Genomic DNA, 20,042 nt, shown 5'->3' with positions numbered 1-20,042 from the left:
GCAGCTGCGTGGTTGAGGCAGGGCACCCGGTTACCGAGGAGGTGTGTGTGTGTGTCTCCATGGGGAGGAGGTCTTTACCCTTTTCACCTACTGCAGTCTGACATGATGTGTTGAAATGCAGCTCCCCTGCTAGCACAAGCTCCCACATTCAGCCAAGCTTGTATGTGCTGTGGTGTGTGTGTGTGTGTGTGTGTGTGTGTGTGTTTCATGTGTTTAATGAAAAAATGGAGCAGACTGTGCACACGATTGATTCACTGGCCCGGCCACAGTTGCTGAATTCAGTGATATTTTAAAATTAGAATCAGGCCTCCATTGCACAGTCAGCAACAAGGTTTACTCTTTACTCAAACACTTAAATGTTTCTGAGCAATAAGGATGTTTGAGCGATTGTTTGAAAACAGTTGTAGAAAGTAGATATAAGATAGAAATCTAAAAGTAAATAGGACCACTGTTATTTACTGAAACCTTACATTGTTTTCAGCCAACAAATGACTCAACAGAAAGATGTCTGCAGTGCCCTCAGTGGCGTCTGGGCCAGTAGAATAGTTCAAACAGTTCACTCCATTCATTATGCGCTATAAGCTATAATTTACAAAGTAAATTAATTGCAGCTCCCTTCCAAAACTCCCCAAAAGACGTTTCATGGTCCATTTTGTTCTTTAACCCGAACACTGTCAGGTTGACCTGATGGGAGGCCCAGTGTGCAATTAAATGAACTGCAGACCTTTACATGGCCACTGCTGCAAGTGACTAGCAGATAATAAATCTCCTTTAATAATGGATCAGACATTAATACAATGGTGAATGTAAAGTGAGCAGAAGTCGTAGCTTTCACGGGCCCCTTTGTTATGTATAGAAACCTTGTGTGAGGGGGCGGGCACGGTTAGTCACTGTTGGACCAGAGACTCTTGAAAACCTATAGCTACCAAATTTTATATAAATATGAAGAAAGATTTATTGTTAAACTTAGACGTTATGTTTTAACCTTATAGTTTTAGAACTAATTCAGTCCCATCAGGCCCAATCGCATTGTTCTACTCTGAAGGCATTTGGGTTTGAGATCAAAAGGTGGTCAAGAGACAAGAGTTAAAAATTCCATCTTTTACTAACGTCTGTTATTTTTATCAAGAGAAACAACCTACGACATAGCAGTGTTTTCACATCACTCATTTTTACGTGAGCAAAGACATTGGAACATGTGTCTGAGAGGTACCACTGAATGGCTTTGAAACGTCTTCCCCGTTCAGTCTAATTCATCGAGGACAACCTTGCGACCTCTCAGTGAATTGAAGCTAATTTCGCTGTGACTTTAACATCATACTTAACAGGCTCTCCTTAGGCAGGCTGTGGTGAGTAGCAATGTTAGCATGCTACCACTAACCTAAACCAGTGAACATACCGAAAACAACAGTTACACATCTGGTCCTGTCCCCTCTTCCTCTCCACCATTTCTGTCTTTTCAACCCGACCGGTCGAGACAGATGTCTGATCACACTCACTCTGGTTCTGCTGGTTTCTAAGAAAGGGGAGATATTTCTGTGTGTTTGCTCATTGTCCAAACATCATGGTTTCTATATATTGTAAGGTGTCGACCTCACTGTGTATAGCGCCTTGAGATAATGCATGTTAAGATTCGGTGTTGTACAAATAACATTGAATTGGATAGCTAATATACTAAAGATTGGAATGATATAAAGTGAACATTTTGCTTAAACTCAAACAATAAAGAACAATAAGAGCCGGTTGATCCATAGACTGGATATAAAGATGGAAGATGCAGCTCCACCCTCCAGAAATGAAGCCAAGCTAGCGAATAGGAATGTTGCCATCTTGTGAGTCTGTGGAGTCGCACAATCAAGGGATGGAGCTGTGGAGGCAAAGTCCCACTGATATACCCACTCCTCCAGGGGCCACTAGCCTGGCTGAATTCTAAGTTTCCCCTGACGTCCCCCTGTTCTGTCTGTAGTCTTTAAAAAAATAAAAACTACTCAATATCAACACAAACAATAAATATGACAGTTTGTTCGAAACTTTTACTTCCTGATCTTGTTTGAAGTACACAAGTGTATTAGCTAGGAACAATTTTCGAAATGTATTTCATGATGTGTGGCTTTGACTTACATGTTGACTTTATTGAATCCAGAATTGTGCTTGAATGATGGCAAATGTTTGGCCACTAAAAATCCAAGATCTGCCACTGATTACAAACTCTGATACGTGAAAACGTAAACATACATCAATTTGTCAAAAAGGCAACGTTCTAATCTGACAGACACCTTTCAAACATACCAAATTAATATGTGTACTGTAACTCTGATGTCCCAACCACTAGCATGTAAGAGGCAGGATTTACGACCCATTCTGCAGCCAGCCACTTGGGGGCAATCTAGACGCTTTGGTTTCATTTTAGGGGAGCAAATGTCATGTCTTGTTTACATGTTTACCCACACTGTCTGGTTTGATCTCCTCCATATAAGTGGTTGGGACATTCAAGTTAAAGCACACATCAAAACTAATTTATCTCAAAGATGGGTTCTGTCGTATTTGTCGCCTATTGTCGACTTGCTGTAGGTTAAAGTGTTTGTGTTTCTTATACAAGAGGTGGGATTTAGGACTCATACTGCCGACGGCCACTAGGGGGCGATACAGACGCTTTGTCTCCACTTTAGTGCAGCAAACGCCATGTCGTCCATCTTTAAATACCCTCCAGACTTGAATCTTTTCTTACATATTGATGTCTCTCGGGACCACATTCAAACCAGTGTCTGTTGGAAGCAAATACCGTTGGATTAGGGACGTAAATTTAGTTCACGTGGAGCACTTGAAAGCAGCAGGAGCAGTTCCTATGGAGACCACCCCCCCTCCCCTCCTCTCTCTCTCTCTCTCTCTCTCTCTCTCTCTCTCTCTCTCTCTCTCTCTCTCTCTCTCTCTCTCTCTCTCTCTCTCTTTCTCACACTCCCCCCTGTTGTCTTTCCAGCCCCTGTGTGTGTTTGAGTGACTGTCAGTGTGTGTGTGTGTGTTGAATGGGCTGCTGATTCACTACAGCTCTCTCTCTCTCTCTCTCTCTCTCTCGCTCTTGCTCTCTCTCTCTCTCTCTCTCCCTCCCTCTCCCTCCCAGCAGCTGCGTCTCTCTATTTAAAATCCCTCCGCCGTCCCGTCGGCATCTCCGGCTCCGCTCCCACAGAAGTTGCGCTGGTGTTTCTGGACGAGAACCAAAAACACAGACACTAACAAAAGGCGTCGGGTAATTCCGTTGAGGAAGCGGGAGGCTTTTATTCTCTCTCCCTCAGCATGTCCGCGGAGAAGAGGCGAAGCAGCAGCAGCGGCACTGCGGCGGTAAGTGCAGCGGGAGCCGGGGAGGATTCGTGGAGTTCGTGGGGGGAAGATGATTTTAAAAAAAAAGTAGTTTCTCTTTAGGTTTCGTCATTGTTGTGCCACAGCTGCGTGCCGACATTGTTAAAGTGACTGTGTGTTCGGTGGAGTTGTGCGTCCTCCTCGCTGAGTCCACTCATTGTTTCAGTCTGAGGACAAACTGCCTCTTTCTGTCCTAACTTCCTCCAACTCTCCGCTTATTGTCCTTTAACACGTGTGCAGCCGCTTCTCTCACGTTAGTGCGACACGAATCTATTCATTTAGCAGGTTTCACTCTCAGGTGGAGTCGAGGGGCTGTGCAGGGACTTTAAAGAGACAAGAGACACAAGTACAAGAGACAAGGTGTCAAGAAAACTAAGTTAAAAGTAAAAAAACAACTATTTAAAACCAGAAAGGACAAATTCAAATAAATGACTAGCAAAATAAAATGGATTAAAACAATAGAATAAAAGAGTTAAAAAATAAGTTGGAATTTGTCAAAATACAATACAATGGTGAAAAAAAAGTTTGAACCTGGTTTTTAAAAACTGCCAACACAGGCTTCCCACCTGAGATGAATGAGCCCCTTGAATAATGTGACCACAGGTTCTGTTCCTGGATCTGTGGACAAACGTTTTCCAAACGAGAGCTGTTGTTTCACTGTTAAAGTCTATATTTAGCCGGACATAATCCGCTCTTATGTAATGTACTAAAAACATGGTAAAGACTCAGTGTATGGATGTTGTTGGGACTCGACCGGTGGGTTTTCTCACTTGCATTGAATGTACACATCTCTTTTTTATAGGCCCTTTTTATCCTCCTCTGACACAGCAAAATGTTGTTTGACAGCTTGAAGAGAAGACAAAGGGTCTGTTTTAGGTTCATCTAAAGATCTGTTAATAATAGGTTGTTGTTCTTACGATCAAAGAAAGCTGTGTCCTTCCTCCAAACACTGAAACCCGTGTTCACCTTCTGCTCCTTTGTGTTTTAAAAAGGAGTAGGGTCAATTTAAAGCAATTTAGCAACTGTCGCTGGACGATGAGGCCAAAAATGATATCAAGACAAAAAACGTTAGGCCGATATCAATAACCATCAGGATAAATGTCTCATTATTTTAGTTGACTGATCTTTGAGTGAAGGTTGTAGTTTTAACATATATTGCTATTGGATAATATGTTTTCAGCCTTGTCGGTTTGTTTATAAGCAAGATTATGCAAAAACTACTTGGCGGATTACCAAGAAACTTTTTGGAGGGATGCAGTATGAGTCAGGGAAAAACCCTTTGGATTTTGGTTTGGATCCAGCATTGGATTTTTGAGCACTTTCTTTAACATTGCGAGATTGTAAGTTGGAAATTATTCATGGGCTGGTGAGGGGTGGTATCGACGAGTGCAGTGTGGTGCAGCTTGATTTTAATTTGCTAATGGGCCTTAGCAGAGGTTTGTGCTCTACTGAGTTCCACTCCAGTTCATATTGCTTTATGGCCCAGACCTAGCCGGGCGTAGACAACACATTTCATTAACCACATCTCCGTCACCAGGTGCCGATCAAAAACATCGAGAGGGAGCTGATCTGCCCGATCTGCAAGGAGCTGTTCACCCACCCGCTGATCCTGCCCTGTCAGCACAGTGTCTGCCACAAGTGTGTCAGGGAGCTTCTGCAGCTGAACTATGACGACTCTTTCGATGCCGGCTCCGAGTGCTCCATGCCGGGCAGCCCCAGGTCCAGGGTGCCCTCCCCCTCCATGGAGAGGCTGGACAGGCTTGTGAGATCAGGTGGGTCTCGGGGTAAGGAAACACAAACATTTATTCCCTCTGTGTTCTTTGCAGGCGGGGATTTATTGGGAACAGATTGGTGCAGGGACCGGGATCCTCCAAAGTTAAAAGCATTTCACAATGGTGTGTTGAGGCATTAGCAGGAACTGTGGGCCGTCAGCCCGACTATCTTAAGGTGTGTTACATGAAGTGATTGAGGCTAATAATCAGGCTATTGCGGCACAGGAAGTGCATCTATCAAACGGGTCCATTTGCGATAGCTTCAGACAAAGGAAGTTATAGTTTTATGTCAGTAATGTCAGCTTCCTGTTTTATTGTCTTCCTCTGAATTCCCGCAGCTTCAGTTTTTTAGCTCTGATGTCATCTCAGCTGCTGCTCTCAACAGGTTTCAGTGGGCTGATCCTGGAAATGACCTTTTATAGAGAGGGAGCTTTAAAAACATTCTCTCATATAAGAAAATATGTTGTAAGAACTGAAGACTATTCTCAGTTCCCTCAGACATATAATAGGTAGTGCCACAGTGAAAAATATATTTTCATGAACCTATAGCTAATGCAAATTTAAATGAATAAGCTCATGGAAATGGAGCAAGACCAAAAAAGCACTATTGTATGATGTGTGGGTTTTATTGCAGGGCAGACGCCGCCCCTCCTCCCTCCTGTCCTAGATAAACTCCAGCACACATTAGATGATTTGATAACTTTACCTCTCAGGCATGACATTGTCAGTCAGTAACTTTCTTTCAATCCCGTCTGTTTTTACAGGCTTTATTAATGAGCCAGCAGACAAACTTGACAAGCCGTACTTTTGTCTACCGGGAGAAAAGATATATTGACAAGCTCCCTCAAAGCCTGATTGTCTCCATTGTCTGTCTCTTGTGGCCCAGGGGCATCAAACACCACCCTCAATCATGCAGGGGCTTATGTATTCATTGGAAAATGTTTTTAGAAGAGAGAGAAGTGTCTATCATTTCCACTTGATCTTTAATCAGATATTAAGGTGTAGATGTGTTTGAACTCAACCAAGCTGAGCTGGAGCGAGGGGAAAGCTGTGGTTCGGTGGACAGGTTGCTAAATTAACTTCACATTATTATCTTCAAAACGTATGGCACTGCTGCAGCCGATCTTCTGCAGGTTCATGTCCAACCTTAAATAGCGTGGAGGTACAGTGATGCTTTTCTGAGAGCTTTGGTTTACAGGACGTTCTTTATAAGGGGCCTCATTTATAAAATGGTGCATAGGATCACTTGGGTTGAACCGTGGCAACAACCGAGAGGAAAAGCAAGACTTTTCAAATTTCTGACACAAAAATGGAGGTTTCTGAATGTGCGAGGGCTGTGACTCGATTTATTTAAAGACTTGCTAATTTACACAATCCATATGTTCGGGTGGTAGACGATCTGAGAGTGTCTCTATATTAGCCACCACAGTGTCTCCAGTGCAGTGTATAATTGTTGTCTTCTGCAATAATGCTTTTTTAATTAATGCTTCTTGACGTTTCTGCAGATTTGTTCAAACAATGGTGATAATTTAGCCTCATTAACATGGTTGAGGGGAAAAGGAGCCAGTTTATTCATGCTGCCAAACCTTTCAGAATCCTGGGACATTGTGGCAATTCAACAGCTGCGGTTCACTCCACAACTGACCATCAGTGTCAGGGGCATGGAATTTGATATGAGATTTTGCCCACGTCCTTAATAATTGAAGGAGTTCCGTCTCACTAGAAGTCAGGGTTTCTGTACAGGTGCGAACATTCTCCTGTTTGTTTTGGGATCCAAACTTTGTGTCCATGCAGAGATTATACATGAGGCCCCAGAGCTGAGTCCAACTTCCATACCACGTACTAATCCTAAGAAGATTATGTTTACTGGAAAGTGAAACAACCAAGTATAATGTACAGTTTGCATGCTAAAAAACATTATTTGGAGTTTACTGTTAGTCTGCACTGCAATGCACAAAAGCTCTTACTGGCATTTAATGCTGGTGATTTACACATATAGCAACTTTTTTCAAAACCATTTTGTTCTCTGTGCAAAAGCAATACTGGGATTTAGTCTTGTAGAAGCTGCATATAATTTTGTCTAATGGAAGTGGGAAACAAATAGCTGCTATATCACAGACTTCAAATGTTTTATTTAAAAAATTTTTTAGGTTCTAAGTGCTCAAATCCATACGACACTTACTGTTAGCAGTTTTTGACTTTGTGTTTTCATACAGGGAAACTAACAGTATAAACTTACTGCAATCTGTATGCACAATTAAACAAGCATTGTATAATCGTGTGAGTACAAATCTTGTTGCTTCAAACTAGCTCACACACTACTGTTTAGTATGGATTTGGGACACAGCAAGTGATTTGGTGCTACCTGGTATCATTTCACTTGGACGCCAAGTAACCTGGGAGCAACACTGAGAATGTGAACCCGAGGCTGAAAGGATCCCCAGAGTACAGTGAGGGAGTTTTTCAGCCAGGGTTCAGAACCACAGCGACTGGGCTCTCAAACACAGCTTCTCTCATTCAGACTCACCCCCCTTCAACCTGAATGAGTTCATTCTTCACTGGCAGGACTGCGTCTGTTGACTCAGGAAATAATCAAATCCTGCTTTTGAGTAAACAAATCTCCCGCCAGCTTGTACACAAGGGCAGCTCCTGTACTCGGACTTCATGTAAATTGATGCACAATCTTTTTTTAGTCACTTGAACTTGATTTTAATATAGTGTCTCCAGCTTCAGTCCTTTAACATGAGCTCATAAAGGATCATGTAGAGCTGGAATTCCCTTTGGGATTATATGGCAAATTTGTTCCTTTTTGTTAAGTGCATTTACTGAGCAGATTATAAAGCACAAGAATATTTGAGATGCTTTTAAAGGACGTTATGAACCTTATCTCAGGAACAGAACGCCAAAGCAATTCTGCTGACCGCCCTTAGCACTGGGAGATCGGATCACTGGTAGTCATGGTGACACAACCTTACTGTTGGGAATGAATGAGGGATTAGGAGAAGAGAGAGACAGAAAAGACTTAAGGCTATATTTATCAGTGTGCAGCTCGGACGAGCCTTGCTGTGCTGGGGCAGGGGAAGCAAACTGAAACTCCATTAACTCCATCTTTTATGTTACTGGGGCTCAAACGGGGCATAGTGCATTTACGTACAGCTAATCCTTGACAAGTGCATTTTTAATTTGGTGAAAGTTCTCATGAAGGAACAGTTTGGCATTTTAGCTAACGTTCTTATGCTTTCAACGTTTAAAGATTGTTACCACTCATGTACGTAACATCTACTGATTAATCACCTAAAAGCTGTAGCTTTGGTCTAGTGAATATCTAAGTAGCTAAAACTCTTTTCTGCATGATGGTTGAAGATGTATGAGCATGAATGTAGTTGTAGGCAAAACAAACCAAACTTCAATTAGAAATCCAACCCGTTTATCACCTGTAACTTTAATATTTCCAGGTGAACTGTTTCAAGACATGTGTAGGGGCCTTACATGTGCACTTGATGACCACACCTACATTATCATGATTAAAGCCTGAGGCTAAAGCTGCATGTTCAAGAGGATCGCTTTAGTGAATCAAACACTGAACTGTAAAAGCCCGGTAGCGGCGCTGCTGGGATGTTTTCACCTTCAGACTGAGCCAAATTAGCTGTTCCAGTCTTGATGCTAATTTAATAACTAAGCAAATATCTCCTGGGTCTAGCTTCAGCAGCGCACAAACATCAGAGTGGTTTTGTCCTCATCTAACTCTCGAATAACCACATTTTCAAAAATGCCAAACTATTCATTTTAATTCAAATTGCAGTTATATTGCAGTCATTCTTCAAAACCAGTTTTAATCCTAAAACCCGTTAAGTACTGTTTTTTGTTTCATGGCTTTGCTCTCGAACGTCGACTCTGTTAATGTCAAGGATTAATTGTACTCATCACTGACTGTATGTATTTTAAGCACACTGTTTTGTATTTTACTTGGAACTGCAAGTTTTCTTATTTTACTTTTCAGTTGTCTTTTTCTCCAGTGTTATGATGTTCAAAAAAATGGTTTCACACCTCACTCCACGTTATGCATTGTTTCATTTTTCTTGTTGGTCTCACCTCACTTCTCTGTTCATTGCTTGCAGCCACAGTGCGAAGGTCGCTTGGAAGTCGAGGTAGACGCGGGCTCCGTGTTTTGAATAGCTGTAGTGAGTACAGTGTTACCAGAACCCCTGTGAAACCCTAGTTTGGTTCTACCCTTTTCTCTACCTAGTCTACTTTAGCCCTCTCAACACGACCATACAAACTCACACCACCTGTTGGGTTTAAAACGATTTCTTTTTCACGAGCGTTATTTTTTTTACTGGATCTCAAGTTGAAAAGAAGACTAAGCTTTTGTAAAACACTTACTTTTAGGTAATTATAGCAGAATGGCATGTGCCACTTTCAAAAAACATCCTCTGAGCATAAAAGTTGAGTGATTTATTAAAAGGATAGAAACCCAGATTCCCATAGATGCTGGGGGAAAAAAAGGCAAAATGCTTCAGGTAATACTCATCTGCCATCTTCTTGGCAAAACTTTGGCAGTCAAGATGGTTAATAAAAGCAGTAAAAGAAAAAGAGGGCGGAGCAGTAAAAACATTTAAAGCGATGATGTGTCAGCATATGTGGAGGCCAACAAGAGCGGGATGGAGGAAAGAAGGACGAGCAAGAGTTAATAGGAGTTAGAGTCCTTGACAGGGAGCAAGTGAAAGGACTCTTTTTCAAAGTGGATGTTTCCTAGGAGTTGAAGTGGAACGTGTTTGCACACTATAGCTAAGCTTTGCATTCAGTAAATTAGTAAAACATGAAGGGAACTAAAGCAGCTTTATAGCGATGGAGAACTGAAGGTCTCTGTTTCAGAGTTACACTCACGTACACACTCTGAGGGAAAACCTACAATATGTTTGGGCTTGCTAAGATTCTTAACTGGCTTTTTCTGATTGGTATCTTTGTGGCTTCAGGCTGCTGTTTACCCTTCACTTAACAATCATCGCTTTTGAGAAAAAGTTTGAGAGCTCAGACCTGTTTCAGCGTCTGTAATCATTTTGCTCATGATGAATTGAAGGTGTCAGACTGCTGTCCAAGTAAAACAATACTAAGTATAGTTTCTTCTTTTTGCTCTGAATGCATCAACTTGTGTTTGACATGCTCAGTGGATGTTTAAAGACTTTCATTATCTTCTATTTTTAAAGCACAGAGAAGCGTCTCTACGTGGCATCTCCTGAAATAATTGATGGCTGTAGGATCCACCTATTACCTATGAAAGCAAACGATGAAATAAGATGAGTGACAATGTAATTTTAAGCCCTATGTGATTAATCACTCTCCAGCCTTTCCGCGATTAAATTAACATTAGATTCAATTTTTATATGGAAACATTTTCTGGAGAAGATAATTTCAATACAGATCTTTTGTCTATTAACAAACCTAAACAAACGCATGCCACAGATTTTATGTATGCTCTAGAAATAAAAATAATTCAATGAAAAAGTGGACAACGAGTCTTTTAAATATTCAGTTTAAATATTTATAAAAATATTCAGTCAGTTGTGCAGACATCTGATCACATTTATGGTGGAACCTTATTAGACACCAATATTCTTAAATTAACCCGGTTTAATGACCGTTTACCATGTAAACTAAATTCTGAACGATAAGGTCAATCTCAGAATAAACGATATTCCAATTAAGACACTTTAAGTATTCATTAGTTGCATTATGTAGACATATAAACATCTTTATGAGTCATAAACTCCTATTAAACTTAATACAGAATTTTGCATCATCGACATGTCGGCAGTGACCAACTACTTGATGACACATATCCTTAGTTTGAATGACGCAGTGGACGTACTGACCTGAGTCATAATCACAGACTCTGCTCTGCGACATCTAAACAGCAAAACTAATGGCATATTCTATCAGCAGACCTTGTAAACATCATAATCAAAATAATGTCTTATTCAGAATACGATCAATGGGCTGAGTATTGGTGTAAATTAAGTGTTCGTGTCTGTCATGACTGACTGAAACATAAACGCTGCATCAGGTGAATCATCAAACTGTGTCTTTATAGACGTGTGCAGGGGAGAGGCCAAGCCCTTTTTACACAGGCAGAGCGCAGCAGCTCTGCAGTGACTCGTCAGTTTCTGCGTTTGACTCTGCCTCCCTCTGCAGCTCCGCAAAATCGACACACAAACGCACACATACACGTTTTGCTGCAGGCACCCGTCTGCTTCTTCCTTGCTCACACCTGCCGTTCTGACCACAGAGTGTGATTCACTGTGCTGAGTCCCAACACGACACGCACATGAGTGAACTTTGCATCTTCACCAGGTTAGAAACTGGCTTCATCATTCATTAGTTTACATGCTGAGGCTTCTCTTTTCATCCTGTGACTTCACTTGTCTTAACAAGACCATGTCACCCTCATCACCATCATCAGATTAATTTCATCATAACCTTACACCTGAATTTCACATCAGCCTTCAGGCAGGAAGGGTAAACCAAACTCAGTAGTGCAGTTTATTCTCCGATCAGACGGATTCCTCCTCCAGGTCGTAAGCTGTCCGTGCACTGTCACAATCTTCAGTTCTGCTCACGTCACACGGCATGCACATGGTTTCTCACATCACGTAGTTTATGTGTTTGCTGTTCTGCCACTGCTTTTCCCTTCTGCTGCACCTTTTTTTTTTTTGCAAAGTGCTGTTTTGCAGTGCAGTAGCTGTAACGTATCTTCGCTTACCTGAGGAGTGTTTGATTTAATTTTCAGGTCCTCGGAAACGGAGTGGAAATACTGGCTTGAAAACTGAGATAAATCCAGCACTCCTCGGTTCCCCTGTCCCCCAAAAACGTGAAGCCTTATCGTTTATCTTTTCTTTCTGCGTGTGCTGGCTTTATATGTCTGATCAGTGTTTTACAGACCCTGCTTGCGTCTGTGTTGTGACCTTGTGTAACCACCTCGTGTCCCCATGTTGCTGCCTTGTTAAGATGCTGCTGCTGCATCAGTAACGAGCACAATGATGTGGTAAACTCTTGAAAGCAGCGTTGCTTTAAGAGGAGTTGTGTCGTCTTGTGAATAGAAGTGTTTGTGCATTGAACTGGACATGAGATAATAGTTGAATTTTTTTTTTTTTTTTTTTTTTTCAAACTTTTGGTTCAGTTCCACGTCAAGTTCATTAATTTGTCTTGATTTAAAAATGCTTGTTTGTCCTATTTTTATTTCCTTGTCCATTTAAAAAAAAAAAAACTAGACTAATTTCCTTTGTCCAGATCATTGTGAGCACTTAGTACTACTCGTGTAAAACATTGAATGACTTGAAATGAAAAATAGATTTCTCATAAGTCCCTATTAGCTCCAAGGATGCTCTCCTCCCCATGACCACCCCTGTATCTCATCACTCCTCATTCTTCCCCAGTACTTGGATTGTCTCTCTTCCTGGACCCCTGAATGACAACTGCTCGATCTGTTGCCTGAACTTGTGTTTTGCTCCATACACCCACGTCTCTTATTGAGTAATGGTCATTATGGAAATAAAGCACAAAGGGAGACATGCTGAGGCTCTATTGGTGAAAGCGTGACATTTTCATTCTGGCCATCAAAGGCTTTCTCTCCTTAAGTGAATGCCAATGATGTAATGCTGCTTATGTGAAACGCGGCCCAGTTGAACATATTTTCCCCTGCCCATGTTAGATTCTTAGAATTTTTTTCCCCTCACTTTAATTTGAAGTCCAAGAACATTGTTGTTCACGTGTCACAATAGAGCCTCAGGCAAGATTAGAAACTGGGTGACTCAAGGCTATGAAATGTTGCCCTTTCTCTTTTCTCACTTTTTCCACTTTCGCTGGCTCTTCTCCAGGCTCTATCTCATCCCCAGGGTGGCGCAGAGGGTCAGTGACTCCCCGGGTCACCGCCATCCCATGCCCTGGCTGCCAGCATGACATCGAACTCGGCGAGCGCGGCATCAGCATGCTGTTCCGTAACTTCACCCTGGAGAGCATCGTCGAGCGCTACCGCCAGGCCGCCCGCGCCGCAGTGGCGATTATGTGTAACATCTGCAAGCCTCCGCAGCTGCAGGAGGCGACGAAGAGCTGCATGGACTGCAAGGCTAGCTACTGTAACGAGTGCTTCAAGCTGCACCACCCCTGGGGGACACCCAAAGCTCAGCACGAGTATGTCGGCCCCACGACAAACTTTAGGCCCAAGGCAAGTATCTTTACTGAACTTCTTTTTCAATAATTATCTGTAACTAATTATGTTCATTAAGTTGGACTGTGAACCTTCTCCAGGGATAGGTTGTCACATGAGTCTTAAATAAAGTAAGATAAAGATTTTATAGAAGACAGTAGAAAATTAGGGCAAATGTTCCCGCCTTACATAATCTAACTATAATGATGCTCAATAGAGCACATAGCTCCGCCAAGCCCAACAGTCCATTTAGGAAACCTACATTTAAATTCACTAGATGCAGATTTAAATTTCATACACTTATAAATATCAGTCTCTAAAACATGCAAGGTTGTTTTTTCAATGAGATCCACAAATTATTCTGAGAAAAAAACGGAAATATGAAAAAAAATCGTATCTTGCAAAAAATCCTTATATGTTGCGTCTTCTGTCTGTCCAAGTGATCATGCAGCTCTGATTCATTGATCCACTTCCAAGTCTTGTTGGAAACTTGACCTGCTTGCTTTTGTCTTTGCGTTTCTGTTTCATTTCCTTTTATTGATCAAACGGCCGTCTCAAGTCCAGCAGTAAAAAAGTGCTGATTTTAAATTCTATTTTTAGACACGTAAGGAAATGGCTCACAGAAAACTGTCTGGGTACTTTTAAAGTTTTGACCATCTTCCTGTTTCACATGCAGTAGATCTGTGCTGTCAAACATTGCTGTCAAGCAGATGTGCTTATGCATTTATTGGTCTAATTTGAACTCTCACGTTCTGCTGCGTATCCCAGGTGCTCATGTGTCCGGAGCATGAGATGGAGAAGGTGAACATGTACTGCGAGGTCTGCAGACGACCCGTGTGTCACCTCTGCAAGCTGGGAGGATCCCACGCCAACCACAAGGTCACCTCCATGAGCAGCGCCTACAAGATCCTCAAGGTGCAACAATCAGACACTGTTACACTCTTAGAACAGATACTGTGTGTTGGGGTTGTCGGTTTAATACACTGGACTTTGTTTTGTTATCTGTGATGACTAACTCAATGCAGGCTTATGATAACAAGGATTAAAGTGAGCTTGAAAACAATGTTAACAAAGGCCTGACATAGAGTTGTGGCCAAATCAGCCCTTGTCAAACAGCCAATAACAACTATTTTGTGATTTTTACTTCGTAGGTTTTAAATAGAACAATGTGTTGTCATTCTTTATGTATATAAGTTATATATGTAGTGTACATACGGAATCCTTCAAGGCAGACTGATCCTCTGGAGTTCAATCGTTAATTGATTTGCAGAAGTGCATCGAATATTCTGAAAGTGAAAAAAACATCTTTGAGATGATTTAAATATCTTCCTTCAGCGGGATTAGGGTTGCGTCATATTTAATCTATTTAACAACACCTTTAAGGGGGGTGTTTAGTTGTGCTTTAGCGCCCACTTACTGGTCCCTGAATCTCTCATCTCTTGCTGTAATATTAATGCCTGACCTGTACCTGTGCTGGTGTGCACGCACACACGCAGTAAGACTGGATCAGTCTGTTTTTGTTGCAAACTGAAACCCAGGCTTGATTACTGGCTTTAAAGTGATTGGCCTTGCATGTGGTAAACCAATCAGTGGAATTGATTTCAATCAGGTTGAGTGTTAATGTATGCACCGACAAAAATATCAGGAGTTGTCAGATGTTGTTGTTGCTATAACGTTACTAAGCAACACAAAAAAACATCCAAGAGAAGTTTTTGTGTCACATATAGTGAATAGTAATTTAATCTCCCTGTATGAGCGTTTCCAGCTCAGTGGACCTGATGTAAGGTGGTTCAGCAAGTCTGTTTGAAATTCAAGCTGCCGATCTGCGTTGACCTAAACACTTTGCGGCTTAATATTTAATAAGACCATTTGTTCCCCTTGATTTTGTGGCCATCGTATCTTCAAATTGTTGGAAGATGTTTCAGATGTCCTAACTGTTCTGGAAACCTTCGTCATTTAGAATGTTCTTCAGTTTCAGTTGCTCTGAACAGAAATGCACTGTCACGATTAACACAAATTGGACACAAATCAGTTAAAGTGTTGAGTAGTGCAGAGTTTGACAGATTTAGTTAAAATGTGAGCAATTTGGTGAAATATTTCACACTAGAAAGTCCCACAAGTCAAATGGGGGCGTGTAATCTTGTGCTTCAGTTTCGAGCTATTATATAAGATTTATTTATTTAAGTTTTTTCCTTTTTCATTTTGATGTTCAAAAGATGTTCTATGGCATTTTTCTTTGTATGTATTTGTGAAACTTTAAATACACTGGTATCAGATTGGTACTTGGAATTAGCCGATCCAAACTCTTGGTATTGAGAAGGGAAAATGTTATCAGACCATCTCTAAGTCATGTAGCAGCAGATGTCTGGGCAATGTGAGCACATAAGTAGGAATTGGTTAAATCCCTCTCTATTCATTACACTAACACATATTTTAAAGGTGTTTCAATGTTTGCACAATTAACAGATGTCCCTTCAGTCCCGATCGTGTACATGTGTATCATTTGTCATCTGGGTGCTTTGTTGATGTGCATGTGCTTCAGATATGAAGACCATGTGAAACCAAATGCACTCTCAATGCTGCTGATCTGTTCTCCCACCAGGAGAAGCTGGCCAAGAGTATCCATTACCTCATCAGCAAAGAGGACCAGGTCAGGACTCAGATTACTGATCTTGAGCAGCTCATCAGTCAGACCGAGGTGAGCGAGCTAAATCATGTTGCCGACATTCCAACATCCTCTTCTCTACATCCCAAACGTTTTATACTGCGAGTTTAGAGTTTTATTTTTCTAAATCTTTTTCATTAATTGCCTCATTTTATGTCCTTGTTCCTTTTTTATTGTCATGAGCTCTTTTTTAGTTTTCTTATTTACACTCCTTGTATTCAGTCCCAGATATAACTCGTTAATTTTACACTCAAAAGGAATCTTTTGTAATTTTTAGATGGACCTTTTTTATAGGGCTCTATTTTGCCTTGTTAAGGACAATCCTCGGTACTTCTATTAATATTTCTAATTTTAGTATTCCCCAACCTTGGGAAAAAAATCCCATTTTATTCCCCCTTTTCCACACAGTTGTAGGTTGTTGAAAGCAGAATAAAAACGTGTGTTAATCCTTGTACTGTGATCACCTCTTACTGGATACAAATATATAGCTTTCTAAAAAACCAGTCTGTCTGTGTGTGCAAATGAGGAAGGGCATTAAACAAACAGTATACAAAACAAAGGAACACAGGCTTTGTTCACTAGTTTCCCCCACACATATTTGGGTTTCAATTTGCTTATGATGCCTTTTAACTTTGATGCTGACCCTGACTGTATCCACACTTTTCTTTATTTGTAAGGGCAGAGAACAACAGAATAACAAAGAAAATCCATCTGTTGAAATGACCCAGTCAGAGACCATAGAGATGCTGTGGAATGACGTCAGAGCAGTTCACATCAGACATCCTCAGAAGTTCTGACTTTAGACAGTATATTCACACAGGGAGGGATATACGAAGAGACTGATTGGCTTTGGACAAATTAATATCACTATTCTCTCCTCCTCATAGGACAATGGCCAACTCGCAGAGCGTCAAGCCAATGAGCACTTTGAGCGTCTGTTCGAGACGCTGCAGGAGAGGAAATCCGAGATGCTCAGATCCATTGAACAGTCTCGTAACCGACGCCTGAACCATCTCAAGACCCAGGTATAAAAATACCAGGACTGAATTCAGTTACTATTGATTTCGACACACATACATCATCACTCATCCTTAGCAGTAACTAGGATAGAAGATGCAGTTAGGTTGACTGGAATTAAATAACGCAATGGTGTTGTATTGATATGTCCCAGGTGGAGGAGTACCAAGGCATGTTGGAGAACAGTGGTCTGGTGGGCTACGCTCAGGAGGTGCTGAAAGAGACGGACCAGTCCTGCTTTGTACAGACGGCAAAGCAGCTGCACCTCAGGTACAGCTGAGGGTTTGACTTTATTATTGTTAAAAATCATTACATTTATTGACATTTGAGAGCATTTTATAGTCAGTCAATTACAGACAATTAATAGGAAACAACAGCATCACAATATTTATTAGCGAAATCTTAAATAGAAGGACGGGTGTGGCCCAAGAGAATGACTGAGTGAGACGCATGACAAAGCACAAGATATAGAAGTGAGTGTTACAGTTCAGTTTACATTCACCATATCACACACATGAGGTAATTAAGATTAGAAACAATAGTGATATATAATCAATACTGCCTACAATATATTGACTTCTAAGGCTCTGTATCATTATATAGTCTTTTCAATGGGCTTTAAAAAGTTAAAGGTTAGTGTCAGTAAATAAATATATTTTAAGTTATTAAGCAAAACTGTTTTGGTTGATTTAAAAAAAAAAAAAAAGTTATAATGAAGTAAAGTCAACATTAGATGATGATCATAGATTCAATTTTTTGCACTAAACTCCTGCAAACTGCATTTATCGGTCATATAATAATAACTCGTATTGATGCAGCTTAACAATAATGACCTGATGTAAATGTATTGCAGAAGCTAAACTATTATTTAACAAGCTCCACAGTTGAAGACTTTTGTGTATTTCACATCCATGATTAGTGACACCTTCCTGCGTCCCAGTGGATTTGTTCATTAGGATTTGGTCAGTTTGAGTGTTGAGCATCAATCTGATAAGGTGTTTGAGGAAGTGGAGTGTGTCCGGAGCATACAAAAAGCCACGTTCACTGATGTCACTAAACTCGAGGGCAGTTAAAGAGAGTGTGGTGCTGCCGTGTCCACTCAGTGCTGCATAATGGAGAGTCTTCTGCTCCAAGCTGACTAATTGATCTCCATTAGCAGCTTTAGATGATCAGGGAGCCTTTTTACTCCGGGACATGATACTGGGGCCCGTTTATTCTTCTCCTTTCAAGAGATTTGAATCCTCTTTCACTTACGAAAGACAAAATGAATATAGATTAAGTTGACTGATTAGAATTATGATGGAATATAACCAATATGATTGACAGAAAAAAAGTCTGCCTGCAGTGAGTATTGGTCCTATTTTGTGTCCTTGGTAAATAACTTTCAGTTTTCAGTGATTCATCAGGTTTTGTTGGACTTGTGTGTTTTCAGGATCCAGAAGGCCACAGAGTCTCTGAGGACCTTCCATGCAGCAGCCGACCCCTGCTTCGATGAGTTTGTGCTGGACACTTCCAGAGAAGAGACTCTGCTCAAAGAGATGTGCTTTGGTGGAGGTATGACTTCTTTTTATTTCAGAGAAATTGTGCGAGGTGAAAATGAACATGAAGCTCTGAAGATTAGATGCAGTCTTTGTTTACATGTCCTCTGGACCATGGTCAAATGTGGCTGTATCATATACAGCTCAGCCTTTTCAAAAGGTTTGAACACTGTTATTCTTTCTCTTTAGCATGTGACAATATGACGGTAATAAGCTGTTTTTTTTCACATGCACAAACCTGTGAAGTGTGAACTGTGCTGTGCCAAAAGGTCAAAGATCATCTGTCGGCAGCTAAATTGGATAAACGGGTAGAATCCTGGATATAGTCAAAGTGGATTTACAGCTCTGTGCAGCTTTGTTCTGGTCTGCTGCTTTACAGAGCTTGTTGTGTAAAGGTCTGCTCAGGTAGAAGGTTCCCAGGGAAGACACAACACACACGTTTCTGATTGCTCTGGCACCCTGCCATATTTTATTCAAATAAAATGCAGAAATAATTTCTCGCTATATTAGATTTGAGGGACTTGAGGAAAATGAGCAGACTGCAGCCAACTGATGTTTCAGGAGCAGCAACCGTCATGTGCTCAATGAAATGATGATATGAGTCATCATATTACATAAAGGTCACAAATCTTATAAAGCAAAAAACTGTAATGTATGTTTTCATCAATCTACTTTTAAATTGTATTTATTTTGAAGAAAAAGCTCAATGATCTGTGAAGTCTGAAGTTCTTGTTGGGTTAAAAAAACAGCATATGAAACAACAAATAATCAATGAAAAGCTTCCACAAGCAAAGAACAAAGGTTTGCTGATAATCGACTAGGTTTAAAAAAAAGAATCAATAAACTCAGAGCGTCGCTGAACGATCGGAGGAAACATCACTACAGGGGACGATCATTGATACGAGTCACGAAGCAGCTTGACCGATGTACATGTTGCAATTGATGTTCAAAACGCAGATGATCACTGTCTTTAACTTGGCTCTAATTCAATATATATACTAAACTATAGCTGGTGAATTCTGCATACTATGCGATATACATCTATTTACATTTATTTTCATTATATTAGTTAAAGTGGAGCATGATGATCCACTCTACCTGTTTAAAGAAACAATGCTTTGTCAGTGACTCATATCTTCATACTTCTAATCCCCTCAGTGTGGCTCATGCCAATGTGACAACACAATGCTAGTCAATACTGCCCCAACAGTGGGTTGGGACACTTTCAGTCACAGCGAGTCGATAACAGTTGAGGTTTGTTTTCAGTTTATCAGTGCGAGTGATAAGCTGGTTAGTGTCGATGCAAACTAAAGTGTCGAGCATCAGCTTTGCTCCCAGACTTTATCCTTCAAAAACATGTGAATGTGTGAAAGTTTAAATGTCTGAGATGAACCCGAGGTCTCTGTTGGCTCAGAGCCACCGCCCCCCCCCACCGAGTGGATGCAACCGAACTGACAGTTGATGCCGTTGGTGACAAACAAAGCGGAGAGTAA

At 41.0% G+C, this 20,042-nt stretch overlaps 1 protein-coding gene across 1 annotated transcript in view; it reads left to right on the top strand.

Moving 5' to 3' along the window:
* The first annotated feature begins 3,073 nt into the window (after positions 1-3,073).
* The window catches only part of trim36 (tripartite motif containing 36), a 28,139-nt gene continuing 11,170 nt past the window's right edge, over positions 3,074-20,042 (top strand). The window contains exons 1-9 of the mRNA XM_053421459.1: positions 3,074-3,336; positions 4,892-5,126; positions 11,914-11,994; positions 13,001-13,347; positions 14,098-14,244; positions 15,932-16,027; positions 16,882-17,019; positions 17,166-17,281; positions 18,444-18,565. Of these exons, the coding sequence (XP_053277434.1) occupies positions 3,292-3,336; positions 4,892-5,126; positions 11,914-11,994; positions 13,001-13,347; positions 14,098-14,244; positions 15,932-16,027; positions 16,882-17,019; positions 17,166-17,281; positions 18,444-18,565 (1,327 nt within the window). The 5' untranslated portion in view covers positions 3,074-3,291. The remainder of the gene's footprint in view (positions 3,337-4,891; positions 5,127-11,913; positions 11,995-13,000; positions 13,348-14,097; positions 14,245-15,931; positions 16,028-16,881; positions 17,020-17,165; positions 17,282-18,443; positions 18,566-20,042) is intronic.

Source organism: Pleuronectes platessa, chromosome 4 (assembly GCF_947347685.1).
Source record: "Pleuronectes platessa chromosome 4, fPlePla1.1, whole genome shotgun sequence".
NCBI classification, from domain to species: domain Eukaryota; kingdom Metazoa; phylum Chordata; class Actinopteri; order Pleuronectiformes; family Pleuronectidae; genus Pleuronectes; species Pleuronectes platessa.
This window is presented reverse-complemented; position numbering and strand designations above follow the sequence as displayed.